Source organism: Phyllobates terribilis, unplaced genomic scaffold (assembly GCF_046119375.1).
Source record: "Phyllobates terribilis strain yellow unplaced genomic scaffold, ASM4611937v1 Scaffold_12__6_contigs__length_324123572, whole genome shotgun sequence".
Classification (NCBI taxonomy): domain Eukaryota; kingdom Metazoa; phylum Chordata; class Amphibia; order Anura; family Dendrobatidae; genus Phyllobates; species Phyllobates terribilis.
The window spans coordinates 138,081,611-138,100,183 of record NW_027362772.1 but is presented as its reverse complement, the minus strand read 5'-3'; the positions used below and the strand labels follow the sequence as shown (position 1 = coordinate 138,100,183).

General features: G+C 43.8%; 1 protein-coding gene across 2 annotated transcripts in view; it reads left to right on the top strand.

Moving 5' to 3' along the window:
* The first annotated feature begins 3,567 nt into the window (after positions 1-3,567).
* ODAD1 (outer dynein arm docking complex subunit 1) overlaps positions 3,568-18,573 on the top strand; it is a 288,579-nt gene continuing 273,573 nt past the window's right edge. For both annotated transcript variants that reach the window (XM_073657770.1, XM_073657769.1), the window contains exons 1-3: positions 3,568-3,725; positions 5,074-5,142; positions 9,826-9,925. In XM_073657770.1, the coding sequence (XP_073513871.1) occupies positions 5,076-5,142; positions 9,826-9,925 (167 nt within the window). In that variant the 5' untranslated portion in view covers positions 3,568-3,725; positions 5,074-5,075. The remainder of the gene's footprint in view (positions 3,726-5,073; positions 5,143-9,825; positions 9,926-18,573) is intronic.

The following is an 18,573-nucleotide window of genomic DNA, read 5'->3' as shown; positions in this document are numbered from 1 at the left end:
CATTGGGGCTGGAGTGTATACTTCACAGGAGACATTGGGGCTGGAGTGTTTACTTCACAGGAGATATTGAGGCTGGAGTATATACATCACAGGAGATATTGAGGCTGGAGTATATACATCACAGGAGACATTGGGGCTGGAGTATATACTTCACAGGAGACATTGGGGCTGGAGTATATACTTCACAGGAGACATTGGGTCTGGAGTATAAAATTCAGAGGGGACATTGAGGCAGGAGCACATACATCACAGGAGACACTGGGTCTGGAGCATATACATGAGAGGAGAAGCTGGAGCCGCCATTAATGTCTTTATCTGTGGGATGGGAGCGCATCACACATTAGCCCCACCAACAGAGTTCGTCTAGATGCTGGGAGGTAATCCTTCACTGCATGCGCCACAGTGTTCAGTAGTGAATGCTGAGTGCGTGAGCTCACAGTGCAAGAAGAAATTAAAGGGCCGTCAGCTGGTAGAACAGGGCTCTGGGCAACCTACTATAGAAAAGGTCATCATGGGCCGTAAAGGACCTGTGGGCCAGACGTTCCCCACCCCTGCTCTAGGAGTTGTGCTGCCTGCACATGTATATACAGTACAGTTGATGTGTGTATAATCATACAATGAAAAATATAGTCTAATGGATCTCATTGTAAAAAAAAAATTATTTATGCACATTATACTTATTTTGTGTTGGGCCTCTGCTTTTTTGCACCTTTCTTTTAAAAATGCAATCTTAAATATATTGTACTTCCACCAAAAAGGTTAACTGATCATCATTTTTAAGAAATTCTTCCATTTTTGGCATGTGTACTAAGAAAGTGTACAATAAATACTGCGGTTTTGCAGCATTTTTTTCTCAAGTTTTCGTCAGTGAGTGTTTGGCACCAAAAATGTAAATGAATTGTAAAATATGAAATACACTACTGTACAACCAGTGTAGGCCTCATTTATCAAAACAGTATCTGTTACCCATAGCAACCAATCAGAGCTTAGCTTTCATTTTTTGAAACAGCTGTGGTAAAATGAAAGCTGCTCTGTGATTGGTCGCTGTTTTGCATATGTGAAAAACTGATGAAATACCCATGGTAAAAAACTGACATACTGACCAAACTCTGATCCAAAATAAAAATCGGTGCAATGCAAAAAACGGATCTGAATGAGGCCGAAATGAGTGTATTTTTTTGGGGACATTTTTTTTTGACAAATGCAACTTGCTCTAGGTTTGTCATTTTTAGAATGTGTGTCCTATAGGCTTAGCTATAAAAAAGAAAAATACAAGAAAAATAAACATATGTATACCAACATATACCAACAAGATAAACATATACCAATAAAAAATGACAAAAAAATTAATCTGTGACAATGGCATTTTGAGAGTGCGGACTGGGGGACGCACCACTCCATGCACCCATCAGCCCACCTGCAACAAGACTGTGGGTTGCCACTGGGCTTCTATGGCAGCCGGAGGCCTGCCGAAGACCCCCTTGCCTGCCAGTCTGTGGCTGGACACCAAATGAGACTCTAATTTTTCTTTTATACAACGATATGTTGGGGCAATCCCAGGTTCAAACCTCCTAAGGGGATTAACAAAGTAACAAATAAGTTTATAAAAATTGCAATCACTCCCCATTAAAAAAGGGATATTAAAAACATAAAAAATACACTTATGTGGTATTGCTGCCTCCATAAAAGTGTGACCCATTTAAAATGTAGAATTATCTGATTTGATCAGAAAACACCATAAACAGAAAAATCAAAAAGCCAAAATTACGTTGTTTGGTCACTGAAACACTGCAAGAAATTCAAAAAGTTGTATCTATCCCAAAATAGTATCATTAACACCTTAATAACCAGGCCATTTTCCGTTTTTGCGTTTTCGTTTTTTTGCTCCCCTTCTTCCCAGAGCCAAAACTTTTTAATTTTTTATTTTTCCGTCAATATGGCCATGTGAGGGCTTATTTTTTGCGGGACAAGTTGTACTTTTGAATGACACCATTGGTTTTACCATATCGTGTACTGGAAAACAGTAAAAAATATTCCAAAGACGGTGAAATTGCAAAAAAAGTGCAATTCCACAGTTGTTTTTTTTACCACGTTCACTGAATGCTAAAACTGACATATGATTATGATTCTCCAGGTCATTACAAGTTCGTAGATACCAAACATGTATAGGTTCTTTTATAATTAAGTGGTGAAAAAAAATCTAAAGTTTGTAAAAAAAAAAAAATGGCGCCATTTTCCGAGACACGTAGAGTCTCCATTTTTCAGGATCTGGGGCCGGGTGAGGGCTTATTTTTTGTGCACCGAGCTGATGTTTTTATTGCTACCATTTTGGGGTAGATCTGATGTTTTGATCGCCCGTTTTTGCATTTTATTGCAATGTAGCAGCGACCAAAAAACCGCAATTCTGTGTTTAGAATTATTTTATCATAGCGCCATTTACCAATCAGATTAATTCTTTTTTTTATATGGATAGATCGGGAGATTCTGAACTCGGCGATACCAAATATGTGATTTTTTTATTGTTTTATTTTGAATGGAGCAAAAGAGGGGTGATTTAAACTTTCATATATTTTTTTATTTCTTTAATATTTTTAAAAACTCTTTCTTTTTTACTTTTTGTATGCTTCAATAGTCTCCATGGGAGCCTAGAAGCAGCACTTGTCTGATTGCCTGTGCTACACATAGGCGATCTGATGAATCGCCTAGCAGAATTGTTTACTTGCTATGAGTGCCAACCACTTTCATTGCAATCTGGCAATGACAACCGCAGGGGTCTCCTGAAAACCCCGGGTTGTCATGCCAACGATTCGGTGACCTGCGATCATGTGACGGGGTCGCCGATGGGCAGAGTCAGTGACACATTTCCGGGAAGTGAGAGTTAAATGCCACGGTTTTTAGGGTTCTATGTCAGCTCTATATATCAGCTGTCATGCGCACGGAAAGGTGCGGGCTCAGTGCCGGAGCCTGCACCAAACAGTGGGATCCGACGCGTGTCGTACTATTATTGCACACATCATAAAGGGGTTAAAAACATCAGCTCACGGCGTAAATTACAAGCACTCACAGTGTGGAATCTACAGAGACATAAAAAAAAGTTGCAGGTCCCAAAAAAATAGCAATAAAAACATAATTTTTCTTTACAAAATTTTTTTTTTTTTTCACCAAATAAATAAAAACCTGGACAAGTTTGGTATTGTCGTAATCATACTGACATGGAGAATAATTTTACTACGCCGTAAAAGCGAAATCCATAAAACAAACAATGTGGGAATGCAGTTTTTTTTTTGCAATTTCACCGCACTTGGCAACTTTTTCTTTTTTTTCTAGTACGTTATATGATAAAAATGAACTGTGTTCATTCAAAAGTACAACTCGTCCTGCAAAAAACAAGCCCTGTGATGTGTGAATGGATGTATATGGTGATGGGCCGCATTTCTCTGTGGTCTCCACCACTGTGGTGAGGATCATGCAGCAGAAGTAAGATGAAACCACAGGTTCCTTCCCAGGCCTGACTTCCCTGGTTACCCTCATTGTTAGTGTGGTAACGTGATGCTGCCGGCTATAGGACACAGACTTTCACTGACGAGCGGCTTCCTGGAAACCGTCCGTCACCAACAACAATGAGCCTGTGTGAGAAATACTAAGCGGAGAACTACTGCTGCCAGCACTGAGGACATCACAAGCCCAGCGTTCTCCACAGCTCCCCGCACTATCTGCAGATACAGGTAGACGCTACTCACTTATACCCATGTCTGATACCAGTCCTGGGGGCGAGTAATCACTTATCATCCTACACTTTAAGTATTTGCAGTCGCTGCAAAGTTATCAGCATAACAATAATCCTAAAATAAGAGTAAAAGAAGCAGCAGTCACAATGCAGGTGTGCACTGTTACCAAAGAGGTCTGCAAAAATAGTGAGGGTCTGAGAACTGAATTCTTTTATTAAATTGAGTCGCTTTGTGTAATGATTGGTGCAGTGTCTGACTGGAGGGCCACGCACTGATAGAAGAATGCCCCTGTGCAAGAACATGGGCCCTTTGTGGTCCAATAATGTGTTTGTGCTTTGGAGTTACCTATTGGTCCCCTGTCCAAAAAAGCAATTTTTGGTATAGTTTTATGTATTCTTTTTCTTTGTTGTTCATTGTAGCAGTTTGCTGGGGTAAAAAAAAGTTCCAAATTATGTCGCACACCATTTTTGTGGGAAAAAAAAAGCAACTTTTTTGGCTATTTTAGGATTTGGACCTGGTTAGTCATGCAAATAAACTGCAACAATGGGTGATCTGGACACTAGTTTTTTAACTAGAAACTGTGTTGTTAATACTAAAATGGGGTCAGATTATATTTTCAATTTTTATTTATTTTTAATTATATTTTATTTATTCTAGTGTGTATCACAAATCAAAGTAATACAAAAGAAACATTGAATAATACGTGCAACTAGTGCGTTAATAAATGAAAGCACTTATTCTAAATGGTGGATATACTATAAACATTAAAGCTGATATATATATCCACTAAGTGCAGGCGGAAGGGACGGACATATCATTGGTGCAACCTGTGCAGCTGCACAGGGGCCCAAGAGTAGTTCGGGTTCTGGTACCCGACCTGAGTTGGGTCGGGTTCAGTTTAGGCACTAGAACTTTACCAGAACCCGAACCCCACTGAAAACAATGGAGACCTGAACTTTGGATCAGGAAAATCTCTCTCAATCTCACTCTCTCTTGACTTCCCCCAAAACTTCAAACATTAAATTGGACTTTCAGGAGAAGTCTGTGTTTAGCGTTTAGCACAGGACTCTGTGTCCGTACGAACACCAAAATTTTAAGTTCGCTCATCTCTACCCAAGAGGTTATGGGGCAAATTTCCACGTCCAAAGCGGATGGTTTGCAAAAGGCCCATATGCTGTTCTTGCCCTACTTTCTGTGTCCACCACTGGCAGGCGGAAACTACAGGAAATGGATGTGGATTGGATTTTCAGCATTAAAAACAAGTATACGTGATGTTTTTGTACCATTTTAGTTTAAAGAAACAGCTAGATTAATTGCATTCCTTATTTTTCTGTATTATTGTTAGAAATGCCTCATAGAAGATCTGCTTCCAGCATCCGGTCTGATAACAGCGACATGGACCTGGAAGGAATGGGTATTACTCTTCTTTCATGTTTTATTTTTGGATAGCATTGTGTGATAATATTTGTCACTTATTATACTGAATAAATTACATAATTATGAGATATCAAAAGGGCAGAACTGAGGGTAGCCCACACTTGGTCAGAAATAAGGCTCATTCAGACGTCTGTTTTTTCATGTACAAGAAAAACAGTTTAATCAGTGATTTTCATCAGAGTTTGGTCTTGTACCTGTTTTTCTCGGATCAGAAACCCCCCCCAAAAATTCTCTACCTTCTCTTTTCTAGTAGTAAAAAACAGACAAGCACATGTATGGCATCTGAGTGCTGTCCAATTGTTTTCACAGACCCATCACTGTGTTTTAGTGTGGACCATTCGGTGTCCAGAAATACATGGTCATGTAGACACTCCCAGGGCTTCTACCTGGAATTTCAGGGCCCCATACTGGCAACATTTTCAGGCCCCCTTGAGACTTCACCCAGGCTCCACCCCAGCTCCACCTTCACCCCTCGAACCTTCCACAGTCCCACCGCACACTCTTGGAAAAACTCCACTTCTGCACCACGTCCTCACCAATCACACATTAACAGTTCCCATCGAACACAATATCACATACATCGCCAACAGCTTTTGTTTTGGCCAAAAGATTTTTTAAGCCGCCACCACGACAAGGAAACTCTTTTGGCCGGACCCTACTCTACTCTAACCTATTAAACATTTCTCATAATTCCCAATACTCTTTTTAGATATATTTTTATTTATTTTTCTTTAAGGGAATGTGTCACATATATTTTTTAAAATGACCAATAATATCACATACAAGGGACAAATACTGTCACATCATGACCGGACGACACATTACCACCACATAGTGGCCGAATAATACCACATACAAGGAACAAATAGCACCACACAATGACCAGACCACATATTACCACCACATAGCAACTAAATAATATCACATACAAGGAACAAATACTGCCACACCATGACCTGACCAAATATTACCACCACATAGTGACTGAATACTACAATACTGATCTTTAATAAAAAATACACAATACTAATATTACCATAAGTGCCATTATACATAGGATCTCTGTACATAGTATACAGTGTATAGTGTCCGTGTAACGGTAATGCAGTGATCATCAGTGACATTATACACAGGAGCTCTGTATATAGTGTCATTGTACAGGTAATACAGGGATCAACTGTGACATTATACACAGGAGCTCTGTATATAGTGTATAGTGTTCAGGTAATACATGGATCACCAGTGACTTTATACAAAGGAGCTCTGTATATAGTGTACAGAGCGACGTGCGACACGCAACACACGTTCAGTAACTGAACTGACAGAATTATGTCTCTGGGGCCAGGGGAGCAGAAGAGGGGGACCCGGTCTTGGCCCCCCTGCTCACCGGGCCCCATATGCCAGTATGGGAAATAATGCCCTGATGGCGGCCCCAAACCCCCCTATAGACTATAATGGGTGTGAGTTGTATCCTTGGAAAAATATTGGTAGAACTTATACGTGAAAATCTCATGTCAAAACTCATCAAAAACTCATTGTGGGAATTCTTGTATTTGTACCTGTTTTTTGTCTACTTTTTGGTGTTTTTCAATGTTTTTGATTTTCGCCTATTTCTTATTTTAATTTGCACCTTTTCTTAAAGTCTGTTTGATGGGAGTTTAGAATTTTCAATTTTTTTGTGGTTTGTATTCATGATCAGTATTGTAGTATTTGGTCACTATGTGGTGGTAATATGTAATATGGTCATGGTGTGGTGGTATTTGTTCCTTGTATGTGGTATTATTCGGTCACTATGTGGTGGTAATATGTGGTCTGATGATGATGTGGGGGTATTTGTTTCTTGTATGTGGTATTATTCGGTCACTATGTGGTGGTAATATGTGGTCCAGCCATGGTGTGGGGGTATTTGTTTCTTGTATGTGGTATTGTTCAGTCACTGTGTGGTGATAATATATGATCTGGTCACGGTGTAGGGGTATTTGTCCCTTGTATGTTGTATTATTTGGTCACTATGTGGTGGTAATATGTGGTCTGGTCATGGTGTGGTGGTATTTCTCCCTTTTGTATGCGGTATTATTTGTCTTGGTATAGGTGATTGTGTTGTGTATGGCGGTCATTTGTTCTCTCTGATATTAGTTAGGAGAAGATTCTTTATTTCCATTAGAGATTAACTACTTGGAACAGAATGGCAGAGATGCACTTACAGGGGTTGGCTTTAGACTAGATCTCATGTGTGACTCGATCACTGATCCATTCATTCCATCAGTGGCTGTTCTTGTTTTTTTCTGGAAGCCCCCAAGAGAATGAATGAGGCTGCGGTCAGACTTCCCACCTGCCGCTCCATTTTAAAATGGGGATAAGTGTCATATCAGGGAAAAAACTTCCCCATTCTTCCAATCAGTGCAGTTTCCAAAGGTCGGACCCAAACGATCAATAAGTGATCACCTATATTGTGGAGCCCATTGATCGGTAATAACTTGTTTTAACCATGCAAACTACCGTAATTGTACATCCCAGTTATAGCATGTGCACATTACATGTGCAGGAGCCACCTGTGTCTTACAGTCGACGCTCAACTATAACGGGGATATCGGCTAACAGGTATTTGTATATAGCAGCAAGGTGGGCCCCTAGGGTCAATTCCCCTTGTGGGCTCCAGACACCTCAGTCCGACCCTGATTACAGGTATTTTATTTTTGCTCCTGAAGAGTCTTTTCTTGCTGGTGTTTTCGGTTGTTTGTTGAGCTCTTTTTTGTTGTTTTTTGTCTGTTGCTAGGATCGAACCCGTCCCATTGCCTTGTACTTTCAAGTATAAAGCGCCTTCAGAGCGGATGATGCCTGAAGAATGGTCAGCTCACTTCTTTTAACCATTTGGCGTCTTTGGAAACGTGAAGCAGTTATATGAACAGCAAGTCGTGTTTACGTAGAAATCCATGTGTTCATTCTTTTGAGTGCTTACTGGGTGCATGTCAGGCGGGCTTTCGGAGTGGACCCTTACAGTGCACATACCTTTACAGTGTACTGGATTATTCACTTCTGCTATGCCAAAAGATTCCATTACTAAGTTGGCATCGCTATGAAAATCCTATTTTTAATGCGAGCAGATAATTGAATTGGAAGACTTACAAATCTTGGAATTAGTAAAATTATAATGTGACAGGTTGTTTAGTTTTTACACTGGACATGCTCCTTCTAATATTCCCTAAAAGGAACCAAACATTCTATCAAAAATTATAAACAACACACGATGTAGGTTTTCCATCAGAAGACTTGGCTCCAGGCCCAGGTAAGTTGCTGTCCTCGCCTCCTAAAATAAATAAAACCTCTATAAAAATATTCCAGGAAAACCAGCTTGCAGTTTTAGATAATGGTACTATGCAAACAATTCACTGCTTCATTGTTCTGGGACCTTTAACCCAAAGATAAATATGGGAACGGATGTGCAGAAAACACTGATTTGTATATAATGCAATCACTATAGCTACGGAATGTATAGAATACGTATTACGGAGTATTTAGCAATAAATTCTCATACACATAATTTCTCCCACGTGGTACATGTAGTCATACAGCATTTAAATGGAGCAGCTACCCATGCCGCCACCTTGGTCCTCTTGTGAAGCTCGGCCACCTGCTAGGGTTCATAGTAGACAGTGATTAGCCCTATATACTATAGTACTGCGGTATCCCAGTATACAGAATAGGCAGAGAATCTCAGGTTCAAGTCCCCTAAGGGGACTAAAAAATAAAGTAAAAAATTAAAAATATAAAAAAATAACAATTCAAATCACACCCTGATTCTCCCCCATTAAAAATAAGGGAATTAAAATATATATACAGTATATAATTTCAATCGCCGCATCTGTAAAAGTCTGGTCTATCAAAATGATCAAAATCTAAAATTAATTAACTCTAACACCAAATGCCAGATTTGTACTTATTATTTTTCTTGGTCTCCCTAAAAAATACGGTATTGGTATTAATGAAAACATTAGTTCTCCTCCCAAAAAACAAGACCTTATTCAGCTCCATAGAGAGAGAAATAAAAACGTTACGGGTGTAAGAAAATATCTTCATAAACAAAAACAGTTTTTATTTGTTCATTTTTTTGGTCTACAAATTTCTGAATTTTTTTCACCACTAAAATAAAAAAAAAATCGATTTAAATCTGTTATCGTCATAATTGTGCTGACAAGGAGAATGATATTGACAGGTAACTATGCAGTGAATACCGTAAAAGCAACTCCCCAAAAACAATGACGTAAGGGGATAAAGATCCACACCCCTGAGGAAGCGACATTTACGTATGCGAAACGTATATTGGGGTACCATACTTCTGTAGCATTTTGTTAGTAATGTCCATATTTACGATTGGTAATAATGATCCTTAAAAAAATCCTTTTCATTGCAGTAGCCCAGGTATCTTTTAGGGCTAGCTAAACGAGGTAAGACTTAGTATTTAGTCCTAAAAATGATCCTTCCATCTGTATATCGGTCCATTGACCTTTGTACTGAATTTGGTCTATGATAGTCATAAGCATAATATAATATTATGTATATATACCATAGCAATATAGTGCTGCAGGGAGGTATTATTCACTAGTGTGATCACAGCAAGGAGAAAAGTACAGATTCACTTCTATCTTGTCTGTTTTTGTAGCGGACAGTGAGCTGGCCAAACTGCAACGTATGTTTCGCCTGAAGGAAGGACAGCGCCAGGCTACAACCATTGGGAAGCAGGAGCAAATCAGAAGGCAACTGTATGTATGCTTTACTTAAGACTTGTTCAGCTGATCTCCTGCAGAATGACATCTCCATAACTGGCAGATTACTGCCTCCGGGAGTCTTCTCTTAATGTCATGTCATTAGTGCAGCATGGTGGTAAGGCATGTGCTGTCTGCTAGCATGATCTGCTGCGAGACACCTGCCACTTCTGATATACTGTGCATCTTATTTAAAGTCAGCTTTCTGCAGTGAATAATGAATGTCATCTGAGGATTTACGTTTTAAAGGGAACCTGTTAGCAAGCTTTTAGATCCTAAACTAATGCCAGCTATGTAAAGCATCTGAAATGTTGATTATGCTTGTGACTCGCCCCCTGGGCCGTGGGGCACGCGGATCCTGGCGATAGGGAGACGTTGGGGGTAGTAGTGGTGGCGGCCCGGTCCCGCAGCTCAGGGTGGTCAGGCCAATGGTAGTCTGCTACGTGCTTTAGATAATGTCCGACTACGCCACCCGTGGATTGCGGTTATTAGGAACCGCCGCTGCAAGGCAGTCCGCTGGGGCTGATGATGGGTGCAGCTGAGGTGATGTGACTCCCCACGGGAAGAGTGCAGCCCCAGGGCAGTGTAGTGGATGCTGGGAGTGATGGTAGTGAGAGTCCCAGTGCCGGTAGTGCCGGAGGAGCGAAAAAGCACACAGACAACGTACTGCAGTCCAGCGTCTTTACTCACGGTTAATATCCAAGTCACTTCAGCTGGCAATGACTGCCCGAGCCGTGCTGCGTCCACCAGGTGTGGGGCTCGGTCAACTCCCAGGCAGTTCAGGAGCATGGCACAGGACCCCCTTTAATCCTTTCTCTGGCCTGCCTCACCAGTGACCCACTTTTGTCCAGCTGCCGCGGACCTGTGCGGTTAAACGTGGGCCCCGTCCTCCGCTGTCCTGTATGGTGCCTTCCTAGCAGGTTTGATGAGGTGTCGCACCAATATATGATCACGACGACCGGTCTTTGGCTGAGGGTTGTTTCTCCTCCACCAACTTGGGATCCGGTACCCTTAATCTGCCTGACCCTGCACCCTGGATTCTCGTGGGTTCTTAGGGTCCCTTCCACCTTCTTGTTCCTGAGCCCTTCTGTTTCTCTGTCTCTCCTTCTTTGCAGTTCCTTTCTGCTCCTGTTCCTTTCTCTTGGAGCTGAGATGAGCTAGAATCTCAGCTCCCCTTCACCTCCTCCTCAGCCTCTTCTCTAGGCCCACTTCTCCTTCTCCTCTCGGGCCCCGGCCTCTTCCCTAGGCCTGCCTCTGGAGCAGCACTCAGCCTGAGCTGCTGCTCCCTGTCAGCTCTCCTCTCCTCACAGACTGAACCTAGATCTAAGATGGTGCCCACCTTTTATACCTCCCTCTGACCATGAGCCCAGGTGACCAGCAACCAATGGGCTCCTACCTACGCTCAGGAACCGCCCCCTATCTGCCCCTACAGCACTGGGTGTTCCACCCCTCCCTCCCCACTCCAGCAGGGACATGGTCGGTCGTGCCTGCACTTCTGTCTAGTGGGAGCACCGTTGAGCTGTCCCTGGGAAATGGGGTGTGTGTGCTGCATGCAGCTAACTGAGCCCTGGTCCATACTCCATCCTTACCTGGGAGTGGAATATCACACCTCTGGTCTGAGGTGCAATATCCCTGTAGCGGCCGAGCCCTCGGGGCGCTACACTTGTACCTCCATCAGCGAAAGGAAATGCAGGGGCTTGTCATGCACTTAAACCTAAGATAGAAGCAAAAAGCATATACCCTGCTCTAAGTTAGTAAGTAAATAGTAATAGTGCATATAAGTGACATAGGGGACTTTGGAAATATTGTTTTTGATTAAATAAAAAATAGCATTGCGTGGATACCTACTTATGCTCTGGCTCATTTCTTTGGTTTTGCCGTATTTTCTTGTACTTTGTATTTTCTTTTACCCAAACAGGGCAAGTACACCTTTCTGAGCTAGGCATTTCATCTATATAGCTTCTCATGGTTGGGTGCCTGAATATTCATGTCTCTGTCCTGCTCTGCCCCATCTACATTGATGCCTTCTGACACAAGGTGAGGTACTAGAAGAGATGACTATCCCAATTAGGGTACACCTTGTCGTGGTGGGAAGGCTTTTATGCTTTTTTGATCAAAAACAGTGTTTATATGTTATTTATATGTACTATTACTATTTACTTATTTTCTACAGGGTATTTTCTCATTTTGTTTCTATCTAAGGTTTTGTCAGTTAAATGACCACAGTGTGAACATGCTTCTATATGTTGCATGTATACCAACTTATTTGGATTTTTACCAACTTATTTGGCTCATTTCTTTGGTTTTGCTTGGCATGCACTTATAGTTCTCCGGACTCTATTCCTCTTTATCCTCCTGCCACCGGCCTCCTGTTAGTGACTGACAGGTTACTCTTCTTTGTGACCTCCTCCCCTGCCCAATATCTTACGTAGGAGGTGTCATTCCAGGGGGTGGCGCATGCACTGTAAGGTTCTGACAACGTTGCGAGAACCATACTATCGATCTGCGCATGTGCCACCCATGGGAATGACAGCATTTGCATGAGATCTTGGGTAGGGGAACAGGTCACAGAGAAGAGTGATCTGTCAGTCACTGACAGGAGGTCGGCGGCAGAAGGAGAAAGAGGGGAGAAGCCAGAAACCTGTAAGTGCAGGCTAATCCTCCTGCTCTTGCGAGGTCATTTGCAGAACTATTTGGTGATGGATTTCTACAAAATGGAGAGATTGATTTATAGTACACATTTATAGACGTAATCAACATTTCAGATGCTTTACATAAATTACGTTAGTTTAGGCTCTAAAATCCTGCTGACAGGTTCCCTTTAATTCCTTAAATCTCACATTTAGTAATCAGCAAGGTTTGATAACCCCGCATCAATTTTAGCCATAAAATTGCAATGTGGTATGTCCACAGACTTGAGATGATAACCAACCTGAAATTCCCTCAATTAAATCATTCTAGCATCATTTTGGTGTTAACATTTTAATTGTACTTTCTTCCCTCTGATTCTCTATACTCCCAAGCAATTTTTATCCATAACCATCTGATAATCAGAAAAATTGATAATTGTGCACCTATCTGATCCTATTGATGTAGAATCAAACAAATCTTACTAACCACACAGCTATTCTATAATGTTATAAATATGTGCTAAAGAGAATCTGTTACCAAGATTTTGCTACCTAACCTGAGAGCAACATAATGTAGAGACGGAGACCCTGATTCCAGCACTGTGTCACTTACTGGTCTCCTCGCTGTAGTTTTGATACATTTACAGTTTTATCAGCAGGAGATTATCACTAGAAGACTAGTAAACATGCTGCCAGGTAGTCTTATATATTCATGAGCTCTGTAAAACCATGCCTACACCACTGATTGGAGACTTTCTGCTTATGCACAGAGTATACCGAAAGCAGCCAATCAGTGATGTGGGTGGGGTTATACAGAGCTCAGCATTCAGAGAACTTGATGTTCAGCAACAGATAAAACAGGAATTTTATCAAAACTGCAGCTAGCAGCTCAGTAAGTAATACATCGCTGGAATCAGGGTCTCTGCTCCTACATCATGCTGCTCTCAGATGGGGTATCAAAAACACATTTCTTTTAAAGGAGTTAAAACAAAGACTAGTCTCCAGAAATCTGCAGTGTGTGCAGAGCGAGCACAATCTGAGTGCCAGGAGTGGTTACAGATGCCGCTCACAGTATAGTTAGTGGTGACTGTAACCGCTCCGTGTACACCCCCATGACTGAAAGCATGCAGATCAAATAGTGTTACATGGCTGGAATCAGGGTCACTGTCTCTACATCATGCTGCTCTCAGATTAGCTGGCAAAAACCTGGTGACTTATTCCCTTTACAACACTCTCTTGTACCCCAAATGCAGAGCTTCAGGGAAACATGGATTCTTGCACACCCGTCAGCAGCATACAGGCCGTCTGCTGATGGGATAGCCGGGAAGACTCTGGGAATTCTGGAATAACCACAGCCCTGTGTTTATATTACAGGAATAATCTCATTGCTTTTTTTTAATATTTATTACTATATAATATACAGTATATATACCACATTAGCAATCTCCAAAAGCATTATGTAAATGGGTCGCCCTAGCAAAAGGAATATACATTGCCTTGAAAACGTATTCATACCCCATGAACTTTTCCACATTTTTTTCACGTTACACCCACAAACTTAAAGCATTTTATGTGATATACCAACACTAAGTAACTAGTAATTGTGAAGCATACAGGAAATGATACAGGGTTTTCTAATTTTTAAAAAAATATAAATCTGAAAATTGTGACGTGCATTTGTATTCAGCCCCCCTGAGTCAATACTTTCGCTGCAATTACTGCTGCAAGTCTTTTGAGGTTTGTCTCCACCTGCTTTGTACATCTAGAATCTGAAATTTTTGTTCATTCTTCTTTACAAACTACCTCAGTGAGATTGGATGGAGACGTCTGTGAACAGCAATTTTCAAGTCTTTTCACAGATTCTTAATGGGATTTAGGTCTGAACTGTGACTGGGCCGTTCACACACATGAATGTGCTTTGATCTATACCATCCATTTTAGCTCTGGCAGTATGTTTAGGGTCACTGTCCTGCTAGAACGTGAACCCACGCCCCAGTCTCAAGTCTTTTTCAGCCTCTAACAGATTTTCTTCCAGGATTGCTCTGTATTTAGCTCCATTCATCTTTCCATCATCTCTGACTGGCTTCCCTATCCCTGCTAAAGAAAAACCTCCCCACAGCATGATGCAGCCACCACCATTTTTGACAGTGTGGATGGTGTTTTCAGGGTGATGTGGCAGAAAAATAACACTGCACACATGATGTTTTGCATTTAGCCCCAAAAGTTCTACATTGGTCAGTTATGACCAGAGCACCTTCTTCCACATGCTAGTTGTGTTCTCTACATGGCATGTGGAAGAACGTGCTCTGGTCAGATGAGACCAAAGTAGAATTTTTTGGATTAAATGCCAAACATCATGCAAATCATGCAACAAAAGTATGCCTTTTTTTGCATTTTTTCCTTTACACTTCACAAATACTTGCTTCTTTTTGTCGGTATATCCCATAAAATGCAAAACATTTACTAACTCCCCTCTCCCGCTCTCGGACCACAACCTTCTTTCCTTCTCTGTCAAGAGCTGTCTCCTCACCCGGGAAGTTACTCAGCTCCTCACTTCTTCTCGGCCTACAACCTGCAACAGCGACCCCATTCCCTCACATCTCCTGCAGTCTCTCTCACCGGTGGTCACCACTCACCTGACTAAAATATTTAACCTCTCTCTTTCTTCAGGTATCTTTCCCTCCTTATTTAAACATGCCATCATAACCCCTTTACTTAAAAAGCCACCCCTGTACCAGAACTGCACTGATAACTACAGACCTGTCTCTAATCTGCCATTCATCTCTAAACTCCTGGAACACTTGGTCCAATCCCGTCTAATACGCTATCTCTCAGATAACTCTCTCCTCGACCCTCTACAATCTGGTTTCCGCTCCTTACACTCCACTGAAACTGCCCAAACTAAAGTCTCTAATGATCTACTAACAGCTAAATCGAAAGGTCATTGCTCCCTACTGATTCTCCTGGATCTCTCTGCAGCATTTGACACTGTGGATCACCAGCTCCTCCTCACTATGCTCTGCTCAATAGGCCTCAAGGAAACCGTTCTCTCCTTGTTCTCCCTATATCTCTCTGACCTCTCCTTCACTATCTTTTGCCAGCTCCCCTTCCTCTCCTTGTCCCCTTACTATCGGGGTTCTGCAGGGCTCAGTCCTAGGCCCCCTCTTCTTCTCTCTATACACTGCCCCTATTGGACAAACAATCAGCAGATTTGGGTTCCAGTATCATTTCTATGCTGATGACACCCAATTATTCACTTCTTCTCCTGACATCACCCCTACCCTAATATAAAATACCAAAGATTGTCTGTATGCTGTCTCTAACATCATGTCCTCCCTCTATTTTAAACTGAATCTCTCCAAAACTGAACTTCTTGTGTTTCTCCCCTCTACTAACCTAACTCTACCTAACATTGAAATTACCTTGGAGGGTTCAACCATAACTCCCAAGCAGCATGCCCGCTGCCTTGGGGTCATATTTGACACTAAACTTTCCTTTACTCCCTATATCCGATCACTCACCCGCTCTTGTCACCTGCATCTTAAAAATATCTCCAGAATCCGACCTTTTCTCACCTTTGAAACTGCTAAAACTCTTATTGTCGCTCTTATTCACTCTCAACTGGACTACTGCAACTCTCTTCTGATCGGTCTCCCTCCTGCCAAACTTTCTCCTCTCCAATCCGTCCTGAATGCGGCAGTCATGGTCGTATTTCTGTCTAGCCGCTTCACCGATGCCTCCATCTTGTGCCAGTCATTACACTGGTTGCCCATTCGCTACAGGGTCCAATATAAACTCATCGCTCATACCCACAAAGCTCTCCACAGTTCTGCACCGCCTTATATCTCCTCTCTTGTCTCTGCCTATCGCCCTACAAGTGCCCTCTGTTCTACAAATGACCTAACACTAATGTAGCACCCTGAGGATTTGGCTGCTACAGGGGTATTGCACCTCAACCCAGAGGTGTGATATTCCACTCCCGGGTAAGGATGGAGTGTGGACCTGAGCTCGGTAGGCTGCATGCACTACACACATCCCATTTCCGAGGAACAGACCAACGGTACTCCCACTTAGAAATGTGCAGGTACGACCGAGTCTGTTCCTGGCTGGAGTGGGAGGGGGGGTGGAACATCCCAAGTAGTGTAGGGGCAGATAGGGGGAGCAGCCTGGGTAAAGTTAGGAGCTCATTGGGTGCTGGTCACCTGAGCTCACACATAGAGGGAGTATATAAGGTGGGCACCATCTTAGATCAGGGTCAGTCTGTCAGAGTCAGTAAGGAGAGCAGAGGAGCAGAGCGGCCTGAGCCAGAGTGAGAGAGGAGAAGAAAGAGAGACCCAGAAGGGGTGAAAAGAAAGGACTCTGAGAACCCAAATTCAATCCCCGGGTGAAGAGTCGGCAATAGGGTACCGGATCCCAAACTGGTGGGGGCAAAAGCACACCCTAGCCAGAGACCGGAGGCCATGGGCAGCGTCTGCCACGGCCACCCACCACATCCACCCCGAAGGCAAACCACGTGGAGGGTCAGGGAACCCAAGGCCAAGGGTCTCCCAACAGAAGGCCCGAGGGAGCTGGACCTAGGTGGATCACTAGTGGGGACGGCCAGAGGAAAGGACAGAAGGAGAGCTCAGGGTCACGCTCCGGACTTGCTTGGGGGTTGGCTGAATCCAGGACCTGGTGGACGCAGCACGGCTCGGGTGGTCACTTGAAGCTGGAGTGACCGGAACATCAGCAGTGAGTAAATACCCTAAACTGCACAACCCGACTCTGTCTTCACTTAACATCTACGCTGCACCACCACAACCCCCATCCTCTGCACCTGACCCCCTGAGGCTATACCCCACCCGTTGGGGGTTATACTACCAAAAGCTGCACCAACACCATCAGCCTCAGCGGACCCTGCTGCAGCGGCGGCCGTAGTGACCGCAATACAACGGGTGGCGTAGTCGACATAAAGAACTTTATAACATCTGTAGGACTGCCACATACTCTGAGCTTGACACCCTGGGCACGGACCGGGTCACAGCCACTCGGAGACTACAACCCCCATCTGATCCGGCTCCGGGTATTCCCCTAAAGAATATGGCCCAGGGGGCGCGTCAACTTTGGCGTAGTCGGCAGGATACCGTGCCCGCAACACCCGGGTACTGCGTGCCTGAAGAAAAGAACGAGTTTACCTCAAAAAGAAGTCTCCTGCCGGTTCCGGAGGGTCCCCGCCATCGGACTCCATCACAGGTCGATTCCCGCCGGTTGTCCGCCATTAACAGCTTTTTCCCGCCATCCGCAGAGTTTCCCGCCACTGGGAAGCGATTCCCGCCATTTCCAAAGGTTTCCCGCCTTGGAAGAGCGGACGCCATTATGGGCGTGCCAGAGGGTGGCAAGAGGCCACCTCCCATCGTGGGCCAGGACCGAAAATGGCGCCAAAAGTGGAAACCGCCCCCACCAACAGAGACTGTGATGCTAGAGGTGTCTGTCAGCGTGAAAGAACTGCCCCTGGAGCTGACAATCACCAAGTTGCCCCGGGACCGCCCTCGAAGGGGGAGGAGACGAAAGAAGAGAGAAAAGATGGGTGTCGCTTGGAGCAGTCTGGAGCGAGCGCACCCGGAGGCAAGAAGCCTGGAGAAGAGTATCGGAGGAGCTTACCCGGAGATGGCGAGAAAGCAGAGCAGCACCGGCCCGTTGGCCAGGAGCCTGCTAGAAACAGAGGAGGGAGAGCAGAGCAGCACCGGCCCGCTGGCCAGGAGCCTGCTGGAGACAACAGAAGGAGAGCAGAGCAGCACCGACCCATTGGTCAGGAGCCTGCTGGAAGCAACGACCCCACTAGGCCTAGTGGAGGTCCTAGCACAGCTCCCCCGAGACCGGGAGTGTGCGCAGACCGCTCTGGGGGGCCTCGCAAGGAGGATGGCCCGGGTGCAGTGAGAGACGTTGGCGGAGTGGAGCCGTGAGATGGCCCAGCAGACCGAGACCTGTCAGCGGAGCACGCCACCCAAGACGAGGAGACAGACCGCCTCTGAGGAT